The sequence below is a fragment of the Syngnathoides biaculeatus genome, chromosome 13 (assembly GCF_019802595.1).
Source record: "Syngnathoides biaculeatus isolate LvHL_M chromosome 13, ASM1980259v1, whole genome shotgun sequence".
NCBI classification, from domain to species: Eukaryota; Metazoa; Chordata; class Actinopteri; order Syngnathiformes; family Syngnathidae; genus Syngnathoides; species Syngnathoides biaculeatus.
Window position 1 is genome coordinate 3,045,920 of NC_084652.1, and position 16,697 is coordinate 3,062,616.

Sequence of the window (16,697 nt, forward strand, 5' to 3'; positions counted from 1 at the left end):
CTTTGTGACCTCAAGCTTCAGGGAACGATTCAAAACATACCAACAAGTTCTGACTTCTGAATGGCCTAAAAAAAATGGTGGCCTAGTTAAAGCCGAGACTTGAACCGGATTGAAAAGTTGCCGCGTGACCTTTTAATCGGCTGTCCATGCTCGGAAGTCTCCGTTGTTTCTGAATTTTGAAATCAATTCTGCGAGGAAAGAGAAGGCATGATTCAAAACTTCCTGTCGTGTGGACTCACATTTGTCGGAAATTTACGAGTTTGATGATCTGAAATGTTAAAATGTGGAAAGTACGCCAAAAATGAGAAGTTTAGAGGCGGCCCGATACTTTTCCACTGCACGTAGCGAGCAACTGCCATCTTGTCCAAAGAACACAGTCACCAATCCCTGCTGTAAGCTAAAGAAAAGTCGAAATCAGATTTCCCACATGATTTAGTCAGTAGTGCGGCGCTTTGCAAAGAGGACTAAAGTACACGCTACGACGCATTCTTTGCCTTTAACTAGCGCAAATATTTGGCGTGTAGCTTGCTAGCTGGTCCAGCTCACAGATGCATTTTCATAAGGCTAAAAAGTCAAATTTGTGCGGAGCGATCCCTCGGGTGCTCGCCAAACCGAGCTCTCGCGTCACACAAGCCGTTACCTCGTTGAACTTTCCACGCCAGATTTTCCCAGAAGTCGCGGGTGGAATTCCGACTCGCGCCACCTCCTACGTGCTCCGCCGAACTTGAGATCGCCGACACGCACTCCGACTTTCTGAGTTCCGCCGGCGCGTGTGACGCACCGCGGCTAACTCGGGCCTCCGGATTCCGCTGAAATCCACACGAGCATTTTGCAATGTTACATGAATCATGTTGTGCGCGACGGCGTAGAATTGATGCTGTAACGCGTGCGGGTTTGGGAGTTGGTCAATCTGGTCGATGCAGATGTTTTTATTTTTAGGGTTTTGTTCCCAACAATGAGGCAATCGTGCTTAACGGGGCGCGGCCGCATTCGAAAGAATCCGTCAGCGCTCTCGAAAGTGCATCGAGAGCGTTTGCGTGCCGGTCAATGATTGACTGATGACGTCATGGCGCTCGTTTTACCTGCGACCGGCTTCTGTTCTTCGCAGTTGGATGTCAATATTGCGGTGACCTTCTCGGAACCAAAACGAAAAACATGATCAGTTCGTCGATGTACAGAAATCTGATTGGGCATAAAAATGATATTGTTTCCACATTGACACACAGCTGTCTTCCCATCTGATTTTAAAAGGAAAAAAAAAAGACAGCTGCTAACTTGCATGTTTAAGCTTTATTTGGGATTTATTTTTTTCTTTTTCTTGTGCCATCTTTGATAATGAGTCACGCGTGCTAGCGAGCGGTTCTACGTCGAGTTGTCTCGGGGTTCTGGCGCGTCTATACCGCAGAGGTGGATCTCCCCCCAACCTCAACGGCGGCTGTCCTCGTCGTCGTCCATGTCGTCCTCGTCGTACTCGCCCATCTCGTCGGCGGTGGCGTCCTGGTACTGCTGGTACTCGGACACCAGGTCGTTCATGTTGCTCTCGGCCTCGGTGAACTCCATCTCGTCCATGCCCTCGCCCGTGTACCAGTGCAGGAAGGCCTTCCTGCGGAACATGGCGGTGAACTGCTCCGAGATCCTCCTGAAGAGCTCCTGGATGGCCGTGCTGTTGCCGATGAAGGTGGCCGACATCTTGAGCCCCCGCGGCGGGATGTCGCACACGGCCGTCTTGACGTTGCTGGGGATCCACTCCACGAAGTAGCTGCTGTTCTTGTTCTGCACGCTCAGCATCTGCTCGTCCACCTCCTTCATGGACATGCGGCCGCGGAAGATGGCCGCCACGGTCAGGTAGCGGCCGTGGCGCGGGTCGCACGCCGCCATCATGTTCTTGGCGTCGAACATCTGCTGCGTGAGCTCGGGCACCGAGAGGGCGCGGTACTGCTGGCTCCCCCTGCTGGTGAGGGGCGCGAAGCCCGGCATGAAGAAGTGCAGGCGGGGGAAGGGCACCATGTTGACGGCCAGCTTGCGCAGGTCGGCGTTGAGCTGGCCCGGGAAGCGCAGGCACGTGGTGACCCCGCTCATGGTGGCCGACACCAGGTGGTTGAGGTCCCCGTAGGTGGGCGTGGTCAGCTTCAGGGTGCGGAAGCAGATGTCGTAGAGCGCCTCGTTGTCGATGCTGAAGGTCTCGTCCGTGTTCTCCACCAGCTGGTGCACGGACAGCGTGGCGTTGTACGGCTCCACCACCGTGTCGGACACTTTGGGCGAGGGCATGACGCTGAAGGTGTTCATGATGCGGTCGGGGTACTCCTCGCGGATCTTGCTGATGAGCAGGGTGCCCATGCCGGAACCGGTGCCGCCGCCCAGCGAGTGGGTCAGCTGGAAGCCCTGCAGGCAGTCGCAGTTCTCCGACTCCTTCCTCACGACGTCCAGAACCGAATCCACCAGCTCGGCCCCCTCCGTGTAGTGACCTTTGGCCCAGTTGTTTCCTGCGCCGCTTTGCCCTGTCGGGTCGCCCAAAGACAAACGAGGTCACCTCCGTTCAAAGACATTGCAACACGATCTTCAACCTAAATGGAGATGTTTTTTTTTTTTAATCACAATTTGATAACATTTCTCCTCGTCAACGTGACATCAAAAATGTGAACATTTTGCGTTAAAACGTCAAGCGTTTGCCGTGCAGTCGGGGTCGTTTTGGTCGCCACAAAAGCCCAAGTGTTTTTCTCGGGCCCGAGCAGGACAAATCAGACGTGCGCGCGGCATGGAGCGAGTCTCTGGCTGATGGCCTCGGACCACCGGGGGCGCCGACAGCGTGTCACGTAGCGCCACGCTAGCAACGCGTCGCTCCGCTCGCACAATGCCGCGAAGGCTTTTGCACTGTGGAATGCGGCGGGTGAAGGAGGGGGGTCGGGGGGTGGGGGGGGGGGGGGCATCATAACTCCACTCACCAAAGACAAAGTTGTCAGGCCTGAAGAGTTGACCAAATGGGCCAGAGCGAACCGAATCCATGGTCCGGGCTCCAGGTCCACCAGAATGGCCCGGGGCACAAATTTGCTGCCTTTGGGGGAAAAACAAAGACGAGAGAGGACCTGGCTGATGATGATGATGATGATGATGATGATGATGTCATTCCACAAGCATTAAGACTCACAATTCAGTACCCCCCCCCCCCCCCCCCCCCCGCAAGACGGCTTCTTCCAGACCAGCGAGCCTCTTAAAGCGCCGAGGTCGGCACAGCGGCTTCCCAAAAATGTCTTCCTTTCTTTGCTTCCCGACAATGGCGGCCTGTCCGTCCTCCATAGAACTTTCCTTTCAATGCTTCTCTTTGACGACGGCGGCGAAGCCAACTGTAGGTTTCCCACTTTCTTCTTTTCTTTTCTTTTCTTTCTTTCTTTTTTTTTGTCGCCCTGCAACTTGACATTTCCACAGAAATGGTGTTTTTTCTCCGCACAATTGAATTCGTCTTTTTTTTTTCCCGTTCTTATGACTGCTCTAAATTTATTTCCTTGTAATGTTTTTTTTTTCCCCTCATGCAACTTTTTTCTCGGGGTTTTTTTCGTTTTTGTTTTTCGTTTTTACATACAATGCTTACCTTTATCTCAATCACCGGAATAAACAGTCTGCTACAACTAACACCAAACGAGCAAATGTAATTTTTTTTCTTCACATTTTTACGGTACATAACATGTAAACATTTAAAACAAATATATATATTTAGTAATCAAGACAAGCCTTTCTCCAGGCCAACCACTATGCACATTAGACTTTGCCCTAAAAACTATAACGTTGAGCTTTTTTTCCACCGTATTATTATTTTATATGTATACATACTATACAATTATATTAATTATAGAATTATTATTATAATATATTATATAATATATTATTTATTTTAATTATTATTGTTGGAATTTGTTTTTCCTAAAAAGGGAACAGCTTTTTTATAATATTATAAATTTCATATTATTGTAACGTTTGTCCCAAAATATTCAGAAACTTTTTTTTTGGATGATATTACAAAATCTATTCACTTGTAGTAGCAATACTTGTACCTTAAAATGTATTTACAGAATAAATACTGTATTTGTTGTCATTTTTCCCATATTTTGCGTGTAGTTGGACGTCACACATCCACTCTGGTATTGTGGAATATCAATTGATAAAAATACTTTCCAGAAATTTGAACTACGTTTGTTCAGCAGTACACAATTAGCTTGCAGTTAGCTTGCTAACTGTGTACTGTTGCAAATGTCCATCGCCGAATGCTAACATGAGCACAAAAAAAACGTCCATCCTGTTAGCTAGCTCACACGTTGTTGTTGTTTGCTTATACATTGTCATGTCATTGTCCAAGCCGCTTATCCTCACAAGGGTTGCGGCAAAACGAGATGCTCGTGCTCCCTACAGACACATCCAGAATTTTGCCCACATCCCGACCTACTTTCTACTTCCTGCCGCGGAAGACGAAGATCCGACGTTTCCGCTTTTGCTCGGTTGGTTTACCTGAAGCCTCGTTGTAGTACACGTTGATCCTCTCCAGCTGCAGGTCGCTGTCGCCTTGGTAACTGCCCGACGGGTCGATGCCGTGCTCGTCGCTGATCACCTCCCAGAACTGGAAGAAACGAGACACTTCCTTCGTGGGTTTTGCGCTGACGCGCAATGATTAATGACATTGTGTCAAACGGGCCACATTGCAGTTCCGGTTTTCCTCAGAGGAGAGGGGAGACTGTGAAACCATAAAAATCTTTAAAATCGCCGCATCATATTGACACAAGAAATTTGTGAAGTAGGTGTGGAGTCAGAAATCCAGGTTCATGGGTTTTTCAACTATTGTTGCTATTTGGTAACACAAAAATGCTTGCAATATTTCAACGTTATAATTTATGATTTCACCATTCAAAATTTTGGTGGAGATTTGAATTAAAATTATGGAAGTTGATTCACGTGATTTGCCTTCGCGGGCCACGTAAAATCACGCGGCGGGCCGGATCTGGCCCCCCGGGCCTTGAATTTGACACCCGTGACTTCCATTTTGCCGTTTAAAGGCGTTCAATTCTCGTGTTAACTTGCATGCTTTTGTTTTAATGTTCAGGTTTTTACAACACGCTATGTAGATTTTTGATTTATTAATATCTTCTGTTTTTGTCTTTGATTTAACCTGATGGTCGTTAATTATCGTAACATACATTTTTTGATTTCAATGACTTTATCAAATGTTGTTTTCTTTCATTAGTCTTACATTGATTTTTTTAACATCCGTTTTGTCTTTATCATCCATTTTTCTAAACTTTTCTTGTTTGCTTCGATAAGCCCAACAATATATTTCTATAACGTAACACGTTTTTTTTTTTTTTTCTTTAATGTATAGGATATTCTCTTCAATTCACGTACACGTGTACTTTTTGTGTGTGTGAACACGCCTTTTCGTTTGGACTTTGGCCTATCGTGCGCGTTTCGGCCCAAACCGTTTTTTGGACCAACAAATGTAACCTTTTCATTCGCCTCACAGAAATTTATGTTTGAGGTCATTTGATATCCATTTTCCTTTTTAATTTGCTTGACTTGCACAGAAGCGTATTGCTGCCACACCCAAAAAAAAAAAAAAAAAAGATTCACATTATAATGTGTAATTAATCACATTATAATGTGAAACATATCACGTTATAATGGGTTTTTTTTGTTTGTTTTTTTGGTTGCTGCAATACGCTTCTGGAGATTTGATCCCACTTTTAATTTTTTAAAAAAAAAATCCCGATAATGAAGCTAGCGCGCACGTTTTTGGAACGCATTGAGACAAAATCCGACCAAAGCACACGAAGGGCAAATCCCCGACCCGAACGGCGAACTTCACAACCGCGAGGCAGACGTGCTCCCCGCTCGCCTCGACCGAGCATCCTCCGTGTTTTTCTGCATTTACCTCAACTAACATATTGCACACGTTCCTGGACACGCGTGGACGGATCCAGGTTGCAAAATGCCACGCCCTTTTTAGCGAGGCCTTCATTCCATGCTTGCTGACAGAGTGACATGAAACGCGAGGCTGCGCGCGCACGCGATGCTTCGTTTTTACACCCGAAGGAGCCGTGTCGTAGCGCACGTCCACGTCGGTACATTCGAGCGTGCAAATTCTGCCCTCCGCCTAACACGGATTGGGAGTCACGAGCGGCTTTTGACGAGCCGGCGTACCTTGGCCCCGATCTGATTGCCGCATTGCCCGGCCTGGATGTGCACGATCTCCCTCATGGCGCGCTGCGGTGCTGACCGACGACGGCTGACTGGCCGACTCGTCTGGCGGCTCCCCCCGGCGCCTTACCCGGGGATGACGTCGCGCCCTCCTCGGCATCCCTCCTGGCCAATCGCGGAGCTCGGCTGTGATGCGGCGGACGGCGATTGTGCTGCATCATCAGCAGCATCAGCATCAGCATTAGCAGCAGCAGCAGAATGACGCTCGTCTCCTCTGGCAGGTGGAAAACGAGAGATTTAGATCAGCTTCACTATTTGTGTCGTTTACACGAGATACATAACGAGTGTACATAACATACATTCAGCACTTTTGATTGAAGCCATCGCTGACGTCACCTCGCCGCCGCTGCTCGGTGACTCTGCATTTTTGTTTCAGCTCATTCTGGGAAAATGGAATAAAACAAGTGCGATTGGTCGTGGCGTCCACGTTCCGTCCTGCGGTGAGCTGGCGGCCTTCCGTGGGGGGGGACCTCGCCCAAAATCTGATGAGATTTTAAAAAAATAAAAGTACCACACTGAAGAAACTGCAACTCAAATGTATAAACAAACAACCAAGAGAACACAAAAGTATGTCTTACATTATATATATATATACACGTTTCTTAGCATCATTCATCCATCCATTATCTACCGCTTTTCCGGGTCGGGTCGCGGGGGAAGTCGCTTCAGCGGGGATACCCAAGACTTCCCTTTCCCCAGCCGCTTCTTCCAGTTCTTCCGGAGAGATCCCGAGGTGTTCCCAGGACATCGTCTCTCCAGCGTGTCCTGGGTGGCCCCCGGGGTCTCTTTCCGGTGGCACGTGCCCGGAAGACCTCACCAGGGAGGCGTCCGAATCAGATGCCCCAGCCACCTCATCTGGCTCCTCGACACTGAGCCCCTCCCTGATGACTGAGCTTCTCACCCGTTCTCTAAGGAAGAGCCCAGACACCCTTAGCGTCAATATTTTAGAAACACGCCACGGACACTGAAAATAGTGCTTCAGTGGTTAGCACGTCTGCCTTGTGGCTCTCAGATTGCAGGTTCAAATCCAGGCTCTTGAACATTCACCACCGCCAAAAAAAAAAACGTTTCTTAGGTGAAAGTCCTGAATTTGACACGCCCCAGTGTTGAGTGTTGTTGACAATGCTCCCAAATCAGAATGATGAGAAAAATTGGCCAAAGTGAGGCTTCAGTCAACAAGTTCTCTCGGTCTCTGTGGACGTGTGCCGTGCTAACGCAGTAAGACCGCGCCCCCTTCAACTGTCAATCAAATATTTCATCTTTCTTATGCCTACGAAGCCCTTCAGGTTTGAGCCCTGAATATATATCGGCAATTCAGCGCCGCGCGATGCTAGCTGCTGGCTAGCTCGCACGCTAACTTGCTTCCGATCGCCACAGATCGGCGGCGGCCTCGCTCGCTTTTGCGTATTTAGTTCCAAAAAGCAGAAATGCTGCAGCGAAAGTTACCCGTTGCTTCAAATGGTCCCAACATGCTACAGTTACTCAGCTACGCTAACGACAGACAAGACCTCTGGTTAGTTACATACCCATAATGCTTTGCGTTTCAACATTCATAGTCTGAATGACGCTAAGCGAGCTGTTCTGTAAATTCAGGGAAGCTGCGCTTTTCAGGGTGTGGCCATAGCTAGCTAGCCAAGTGCCTGTTTCGTGTTACAAACGGGTTAAATCCATAGTTCATAACTGAGCGTCATCGCTGCAGCTCGCTTACCGATACCGACGATACAAGCTTTCAGATAACAGGGGGCAAAGGTGACCCGATATGAAAGGGCAAAGGTGACTCGTGCCGGCCGCCTCAGAGCCAAATGAAGGCGAACTGTGAGGCAAACGCGCTAGCCGCCGGCTAGCTCCCACGCTAACAGGCTTCCGGCTGCCGCGGATGGACCAATTGCTCAAGGCCTCGCTAGTTCCAAAAAATAGAAATGCTGCAGTTGCTTCAAATGGTCCGAACGCGCTACGGTTTACTCAGCAACGCTACACGACAGACATTTGAGAAAAGACTTCCTGTTAGTACGTACCCATGATGCTTTGCGTTTCAGCATCAAGAGCCTGAATGATACTAAATCCATAATTAATGGTACTTTCATGACAGCGACCTCTTCTGTAAATTCAGGGAAGGTGCGCTTTTCAGGATGCGGCCATAGCTAGCTTCGTGGTACAAACGGGCTAAATCCATAGTTCATAACTGAGCGTCATCGTTGCAGCTAGCTTACCGACACCAACCATACGATAACAAAGGGCAAAGGTGAACCGTGACGCGCAAACGGCACAAAGGAAGGCCGCAGCCGAGACCTGCAACCCGTGACCTCGGAACCGTGAGGCAAACGTGCTAACCACTTGGTAGCCGCGCTGCGCTTCCAACGTTATTACGTAATAAATAATAAGTGTTGTGTCGTGCTTGTGAAGGAAGTTGAGGACAACAGTTCTCCTTTTGTCTGACGTCCTGTTTGGCTGGCGATGAAATGGCGGCCTTCAAAGCACGTTCGCACAATGCGCTCTTTCTTCTGCCGGGTTACCTTTTGACTGTCCCGGCTCGGGAGCGGGCTATTCATTAAGCCGCCCTTTGTCCTCTCGAGCCAAACAGAGGTTGTCTTTGGCCAGGTTTGAAACCCTGTCGATCGTGGGTGTTGGCGCCTCGGGACGATTGATGGCGCTGCCGGAGTGGAAAGCGTCAAGAAAAAAGGGAGACATGTTAACAGCGGTCGGGGGGGGGAAGTCGGGTCATTCTTCCTGCACAGCCGTCGGTTGCTAGGCGACGTCTTTGTGTCCCGACAGGATTTTGTTACGAGGAGTCACACGGTCGCAGGCAGAGTCGTTTTTTACGGCGCGAGGAAGGAAATTGTTGCGCCGTCGCCTTGCAGCCGAATATTAGGGACGCCCGCCCCACTTGTGGTTGTTGCTGCTTTGCAGTAGTGGCCATCAAATACAAGAAAATAAACAGATACATGGAAAAAAAATCGAACATATTTTAGCACCAATCTTGAATAAATACATTTATCCATTTTCTGTCGTCTGCAGCGGGGATGTTACAATTTCAATCTTCTCAGTGTAACAAATACATAGACTATCCATCCATCCATTTTCTTTGCCGCTTATCCTCACAAGGGTCACGGGGAGTGCCGGAGCCTATCCCAGCTCTCAACGGGAAGGAGGCGGGGCACACCCTGAACTGGTCGCCGGCCAATCACACTCACAATCATACCTCGGAGCAATTTAGAGTGCCCAAGTAATGAAAATATATTAAAATATTTAATTTATATATGACAAATATTTAGAGATGCAATATTATAAATTTCTACATAAAGCTAAAAGGCTGTTACTATTATTTTTGATGACCTTACGTAGCTACAGCGGAGATAAAAAGTCAACACACCCGTGTTGAATTTTCAGATTCTTGCAATATTGAAAAAAATAATTGCATGCAGAATTTTGTTACACTTTTGACCTGCACACCTGGGTAATTAACAAAATTTCACAAATGAATGGGTCACCTTTTGAAACGCGCCAGCTAGACCCCAAATGAAATTCAGCTGGTCTAGTCGGCCTTTTCCTGACGCCGCCGCGCCCGTCCCGAAAGGTTTGAAATGATTTGATTTTATCGGACCATCGTACGCGTCGCCGCGTGCATTCTGACTGGGGGGGGGGGGGGGGGGGAAAAAAAAAGAGCGGTAAAGCAATAAATAGTGGTTTATTTTAACAACAGGTATGGCTTATGTACAAGTGCATGTAAGAATGTTAAAACAAAGTCAAATCAAACATTCAGAAATCACAAGTGGTACAATCCATATTTGTTTTTTTTTTTTTTACATTCATTCAAATCTCCCTTCGAGAGAGGAAGGAAGCAGAACCATAACACTTGATCCGCGTTCACGCGACCCTCCTCAGTCCTTCATGTTTACATTCCACTGGTACTCCGCACGACTATGACATATGAATATGATATTCGTGTGCTGGACGTCCACTCAATGCTTTGCACCGGTGCGTAATTGTACTTGTTTTATTGCAGACGCTTCAGGTGGCATCATGCAAAAAAGCTTGATGACATTTGACACGAGTGACTCGTTTGTTTGTTTTAAAATGGCCGCTGTGCTGCGTGCGCACACACACGCACACCAAACGGAAGGAAGCCAAGTTGAAGCAAAATCTTTGCAGCAGATGCCAAAGTCCGCATCATAAGTGAATATCATAACGCTCCTTCCCGTTTGTTTTTTCCCTTTGTCAAAAGAATGCAGCAAGTTTTCAGGCCACGCTGAAAAGGAAATCTCGAAAAAAGTACCACCGAAATAAAATTGGAACGAGGCATGGAAGTCAATATGAGCCAGCAGGATTTGAATTTGAAATGTAAAGGGATCATATTTTCAATAGTCGCTCCAATTCGCTGTCTGAAAGGCACCGTCCGTCCTTGCCACCAGGCGGGGTTACTTCAGGTCAGAACCGAACAGCCGGCCAATCCCAGTTAGGCTTTCTTAGTCACGTGACGTCACATACTAAGAAAGAGTAACTGCGATTGGCTGGCTGTTCGGTTCTGACCTGAAGTAACCCCGCCTGGTGGCACAGACGGCTGAATTTTAAACAGCGAATTGTAGCCGGTTGAATTGTTAACGTTGAAAAGTTACACTGAAATACAACAATTGAAAATGTGATGATTTCAAATTCAAATCTTGTTTTTTGTGGCATTTCATATTCAAATCCTGGTGGCACACATATTTATGCCGCAACAGGAAATGCAACAGCGGAAAAATATTTGGATTCTGGAAAGAATAAAGTCAACGGTACAAGTGTAGTCATGGCAACGTCACTTCAGCAAAATGTTCTACGATGACCAGAAAAAGCCACGTGACCAGAAGTATAGATAATGTAATACGATGATAATATTTTACATGATCAATGTCATCGAAAAGTCAGGTGAGAACAGGTGGAAAGTTGCTTTTACAAGATTTTTAAGAAACAAATATAAAGATGAAAAAGCTGTCAAATTTTTTTTTTTTTTTTTTTTTGCAAAGTCAAAAATGGAGTTTCACGCGCGCTAAAGCAGTGACTTTTTTTTCCCTCCAATGTTTTGACTTATTTTATCATAAATGTCATTTTTGAACGTTAATCTCTAAATCTTACATTTTTCTCTAAGATTTGATGTGGGCAAATTAAAACTGTCACGAATTCAAAACTTCAATAAATGACGTTTCTGAGTATTCTGCGATGAGATAACGCAATCGAATAATGAGGATTAAATTTTATTTCCATTTACCGCAATTTCCGGCCTTCAAGCCGCGACTACCCCCCCCCCCCACACACACGCTTTTAACTCTGCGCTTTATGCGGTGATGCAGCTAATTTGTGCATTTTTTTCTAACGGCCGCAAGGGGGCACTCGAGCGGAAAGAATCAGACTGGTGGAATATATGTGCCGAGGAAGTGACTTTTACCAGCCCTGTTAGCGCTCTGCTAGCGTGTTGCTGGCATGTCTCAGTGACATTTACCAGTAAGTTTTATTTTAACAGGCCCTGTTAGCGTTAGCGCTGCGCTAGCGTTAAACTCTTTCTGTGTACCGTCTATGTTTGTAAATATCTCGTGTTTCAATGTGGGGACTTGCGGCTTTTACACGGCTGCGGCCTATGTATGTACCAAATGGTATTTCCTTTACAAATGTACTCGGTGATACTTGCGTTCTGTCGGCCGGGAATTACAGTATAACTTTTGTACAATTCTGCCTGTATTGGAGTACTTTCCATAAAATGCTGACATTTTGCTTTTCACTTTTCATTTCACAATCGCACCCTTTTTTTTTTTTTTTAAATCAAATAATACTGTCAGCAATAAAGAAAACTTGAAATTTTGACTTTCGCAATAAAATCCAAGTGTTTTTGTTTTATTTTGAAAGCAGATTTATCCAGTAAAATGAGCATTTTTCTCAAAAACAGATTTTTTTTTTTTTTTTATCGTCATGATTGTGTGAACTTTTAGCAGCCAAACTTTATCTACGTAGTATTGCTGAACTCTTCTCAGCGCCCCACGAGCGCGGAGATTATGTGCTTTGAGGTGGCGAGAACGTTTCAAAAATCACATCAAAGATTTTCAAAATTAATATTTGGATTCAAGTTGCATTACATCATTCACAGGAAGGAAAAAAAAAAAACCCAAGCACAATCTTGTCGTCGGTGCGCACGCTGGAAGAACATTATTGGAAAGTACCTGTGATATATTCATTTTTTTTCCCCCATGAATGCAGTGCAAGATTGCTAAGCAAGCCTGACGAAAACGCCGCCATCTTTTCCCTCGCCGGGTGAATTCCACGCAAGACTACGAGTTGAAAACAAACAAAAAAATATGTAAATCTATGCCTGACCCTTAATTTGCTTTATGATCATCTTTGTAAACGATGGCTGCAAGACTGTCGGTGTCAAGTATAGACGGAAGAGTCAAGTCTTAAAAAGCAGTTTAGTTGTGCGTTAACGTTAAAAAAAAAAAGACGGCTCTTGTAGTCATTAATGCATTAATTGAAAAATAATAATAATAATAATGAGCTTTTTCTGTCCATCAACTATTTTGTGTGCTGTGTGAGGAGTCACCGATATTGCAAGAAAGAACCTTTGTACATTAATCAGGTCAAACAGGTTTCAATTTGGTTTACACACACACACACACATACACACACACCCACGCACAATTATGCACTTGCTGACAATATCAATAGAATATTACGAGTCAATTTTTACCCACTGTTTCAAAAAAAAAAAAAAAAAATACACATTTGTATGCGGCGCCTTCCTTTGCAACACATTTCAATTGCGTTTTATCAGCTCCGTCCACATTCAGTCTATGGTGGCGGGGGGGCCGCACAAAAAGAAGCCCCCCCCCCCCCCCCCAAAACATGCGATACTCATTTTTGGCACAATTTCAACATTTTAATTTTGGTTTTGATGGGAGTAGTCTTTTTTTTTTTTTTTTTGGTGCGGTTTCTTGTGATTGTTTACTTGGGTATTGGCCCCAAATGTTCCATTTCTATCATACAGTGCAGAACAAAATGTAGCAGACCAGTTTAGGATGTCTGAAATGACATTTAGCAAAAATCTTCATTCATCTTTCCCTTATGGATAATATACTAAAAAAAAAAAAAAAAACGAATCCCCTTTCATCACCTTGAGATGAAATTGGGGGCGGGGGGGGGGGGGGAGCTATCATAACAGGACATATAAAAATGTAAATCATACATGAGCCAATTTATGTGAATTCTACGCTGGCAAACTCCAGCCGTCTATTTTGGATAAACCTCATTAGGGATGACCTGAAGTGGCTGCCAGGGCAATTTGGACTCTTCAGAGTACCTGGACCTCACCTCACCTCATTATTATTTTAGCACATGGTCCAAATTTGTCTAGTCGTTTTTTTTCCCCCAAAAAAACTCACCTACTTGCTGTTTTTATCTTCATGTCAAAGCAATAACATTTTTGACTTGCCACTTTTTGGTGTCAAGGAAGTATGCTGAAGTGGCTTGAGGACTTTCATTTGGACAAGTGAGTTTTCCTGTCATTTTGTGGCATCACTTGGCGGGACCGCGAATAGAGCTCGTGCACATGACGTCACCGTTTTCACGGCGCCAAGTTGGCGCATTTGAGAATAATGAAAACAAAAAAAAAAAACGACACGGCGTCATCGCCAGCGTACACGGAAGCGTGTTACGGCCACACGTTAATCTTCGGTAAACCTCTCCCCGACAGACTTTTTTTTTTTAAATATGCATTGCTCTCAAATGAGTCCAATGCTTATTTAAAAAAAAAAAGAAAATAAACAGTCGGTCACATAGATATTTACTGAAGTTCAACGTGTGGCCGCAACGCGCTTCTGTGTACGGCAGCTGAAGCCTATCCCGGCGGTTTATTTATTTTTTTTTTTAAATATGCATTGGACTCATTTGAGAACAATGCAGATTAAAAAAAAAAAAAAATCTGTCGGGAGAGGTTTAGCAAAGTTTAATGTTTGGCCGCAACACGCTTCCGTGTACGGAGGAGCTGACTCTGTTTTTTTTTTTTTTTTTCCATAGTTAATGAATGCAAGTTTGTGTAAAATCAGGGCTCGTTTATTCAAATATTGGTATTTGTATTTAAAAAAAAAATCTGAGTTTCTCCATCGTTATGTGGGATTTAATCTTGATTGAGAACAGACCCAGCAACAAAATATTTGTACGAGTCCAGACTTTTCTACGCTTTCAAACTCTTCCGCGTAAATCTCAATGACTTACTCAGCAGATCCATGTGGAGAACAGAAGACAAGCACAAGCGGGTCGACTTCGGCATTAAATATGGTTCCTCTTTGCCAAGTGTCTCTCATTTTTCCACGTACCTTCGTTTATTATCACCTTCTAAATGTTTAACGGTTTCGGACAAGATTTTGGGCGTCGTGCTGTAGGACGTATTTTCGTGTTGTCTCCAACCGACTTAGCATGGAAGAATGATTTGTTTGACCGGCACTTCCGGCCAGTGACGTGATTTGATGACGTCGGTGCACGAGTTCTGTTATACTCTATATACTGAATTTTTTTTTTTTTTTTTTACTTTCCGGATAAAGCTCGATCAAGACTGGGCTAATAAATGTGTTAAGCACTGCACGTCGAGCAAACATTCACTCGTTTCGATATTTCAGCATTATTTGTCTTCACGTCCTGGTGCTTTTTTTTTTTCTTTTTGATTGACTCAAAGTTTTTTTTTTTTTTGTCCATCGATGCAGTTTAAAGGCTGGTGACGTTTTTTTTGTTTGTTTTTTTTTTCCTTCCCCTGTTAACGGACATTCAAGAAACAAAAACAACACTGCCACAAAGCAGTCTCTTGTGCAGGAAGAGGAAGAGGAAGAGGGTCTCGTGTGGAGACCTCCCAACTCCAGGCTGGGACGGCCTTCTTTTGAAGTGCGAGATTTATTTGCTGCAAAGTCCCCATCGCCATCGTCGTCATCGACATCATCATGACGACGGCACGCCATTGATGGCGTTGCTCCCTGTGCTGGCGCTGATTGACAGCACGCCAGAATCTATAGGGGAGGAAACTGTACAGACCATCAGAGAACGGCGAGACGCTCCTGACGGGCTGGAATCCGAGTCCGAATCTCGTGAATCTCGTAAAGGGTGATCAGTCAAAGCGGTCGCCTCGGCGGCGCTTGGTCCTGTGACGGGGGGAGGGGGCGGGGAACGCGATTCGGGTGGCGTCATATGGCTCGAGGAGGGGAAAGCAGAGTCTTGAACGGGGACCGGACGGGGGGAAGGACCGGGGGGGTGCGGCACTATCGATTCGTCTTCTATTTCCACGGCGATGTCTGAAGGCGGGGAGGGCGGGGCCTCCACGGATGCGTCGCCATCTGCCACGAGCGCGGGAGAAGGCGGACCCGATGCCGGAGAGTCGACTAAGTTGTCCTCTGGCGACGGTGGAGCGTCCGGACGGTCCAGGGATCCCTCGGAGGCGAGGTCCGGAACCGCTTCCCGCGTGGGGGACGGACGCAGAGCGTCGTCCAATTGCGGGACGACGACGGCGCGGGCGAGGGGCTCGATAGACGCGAGGACCACCTCTGAGGACTTCTCTTCGTCGGACAGCAGGGGGTGCGAGTGCGCGGGGGCGGAAGACAGGAGGCGCTCTTCGCTGGCGTCGATGACGTCGACCTCGGTCAAACCGACGACGTACGCGTCGCCGTCGCCTCGGGCGGTCAAATCGGCGGCGGAGTCCATGCTGGAGACGGCGACGGCCGCCGCCTCGTGCGGCGGCGTGTCGTGCACCCGGGTGTAATCCCGGGCGGTCTCGGTCAGCAGGAGGCGCTGCTCGCCCGGCTTGCGGGGCGGCAGCAGCGGCTGGCGCGTGTAGCTCTCGCCGTCGGCCAGCGTCTCGGGCAGCGGGTGGTAGCGCGTCTCGGGCAGCAGCAGGATGCAGATGATGCAGATGAGCGTGCAGCAGGCGAAGATGATGTGGTGCAGGAAGTAGCCCTTCTGGTTGTGCAGCTCCATGATGGGCGCCGTCAGGATGCCGAAGCCGGCGCTCGCCAGGACCAGGCCCAGGCCGCCGCCCCTGCGCGGACATCAATGACAGAGCATATCGCCTTCACGGGGGGCCTTTTTCAATTGGGGGGGAAATTTTCACCATTTTATGATACCTCAAGTGACTCTCAGAAATTTTGAATAAGTGCATTTTTGATAAAAGCCAATACTATGCATTTTGGGGCTTGGCTCCACCCACGCCCCACCTCAAAAAAAAAAAAATTGATCAAAAATTAAAAACAATTGGTGGTATCAATTCAAAACAAAATCCTCGAGTGCTGAAGCGAGAGCGAGCGGGTTTCACAATCCACTCAATTATTTAGGGTGTGTAAACTAAAGTTCAGCAACTGGGCATGAATCCAAACCACTGTGCTTGGAATATTTTTTAAAATGCAAATATGAATTTGAAAGAGTGCATGTTGGGTGAAAACCTCCTTCCCTCAGCAAAAACGCTG

At 46.7% G+C, this 16,697-nt stretch overlaps 1 protein-coding gene and 1 pseudogene across 2 annotated transcripts in view; both read right to left on the reverse strand.

Annotated features, from left to right (window-relative positions):
* Positions 1–1,274: 1,274 nt before the first annotated feature.
* Positions 1,275–6,440, reverse strand: LOC133511051 (tubulin beta chain-like; annotated as a pseudogene).
* A 3,471-nt stretch (positions 6,441–9,911) lies between these two features.
* slc22a23 (solute carrier family 22 member 23) overlaps positions 9,912–16,697 on the reverse strand; it is a 39,726-nt gene continuing 32,940 nt past the window's right edge. For both annotated transcript variants that reach the window (XM_061839207.1, XM_061839208.1), the window contains exon 10: positions 9,912–16,273. In XM_061839207.1, coding sequence (XP_061695191.1) covers positions 15,184–16,273 — 1,090 coding nt within the window. In that variant the 3' untranslated portion in view covers positions 9,912–15,183. The remainder of the gene's footprint in view (positions 16,274–16,697) is intronic.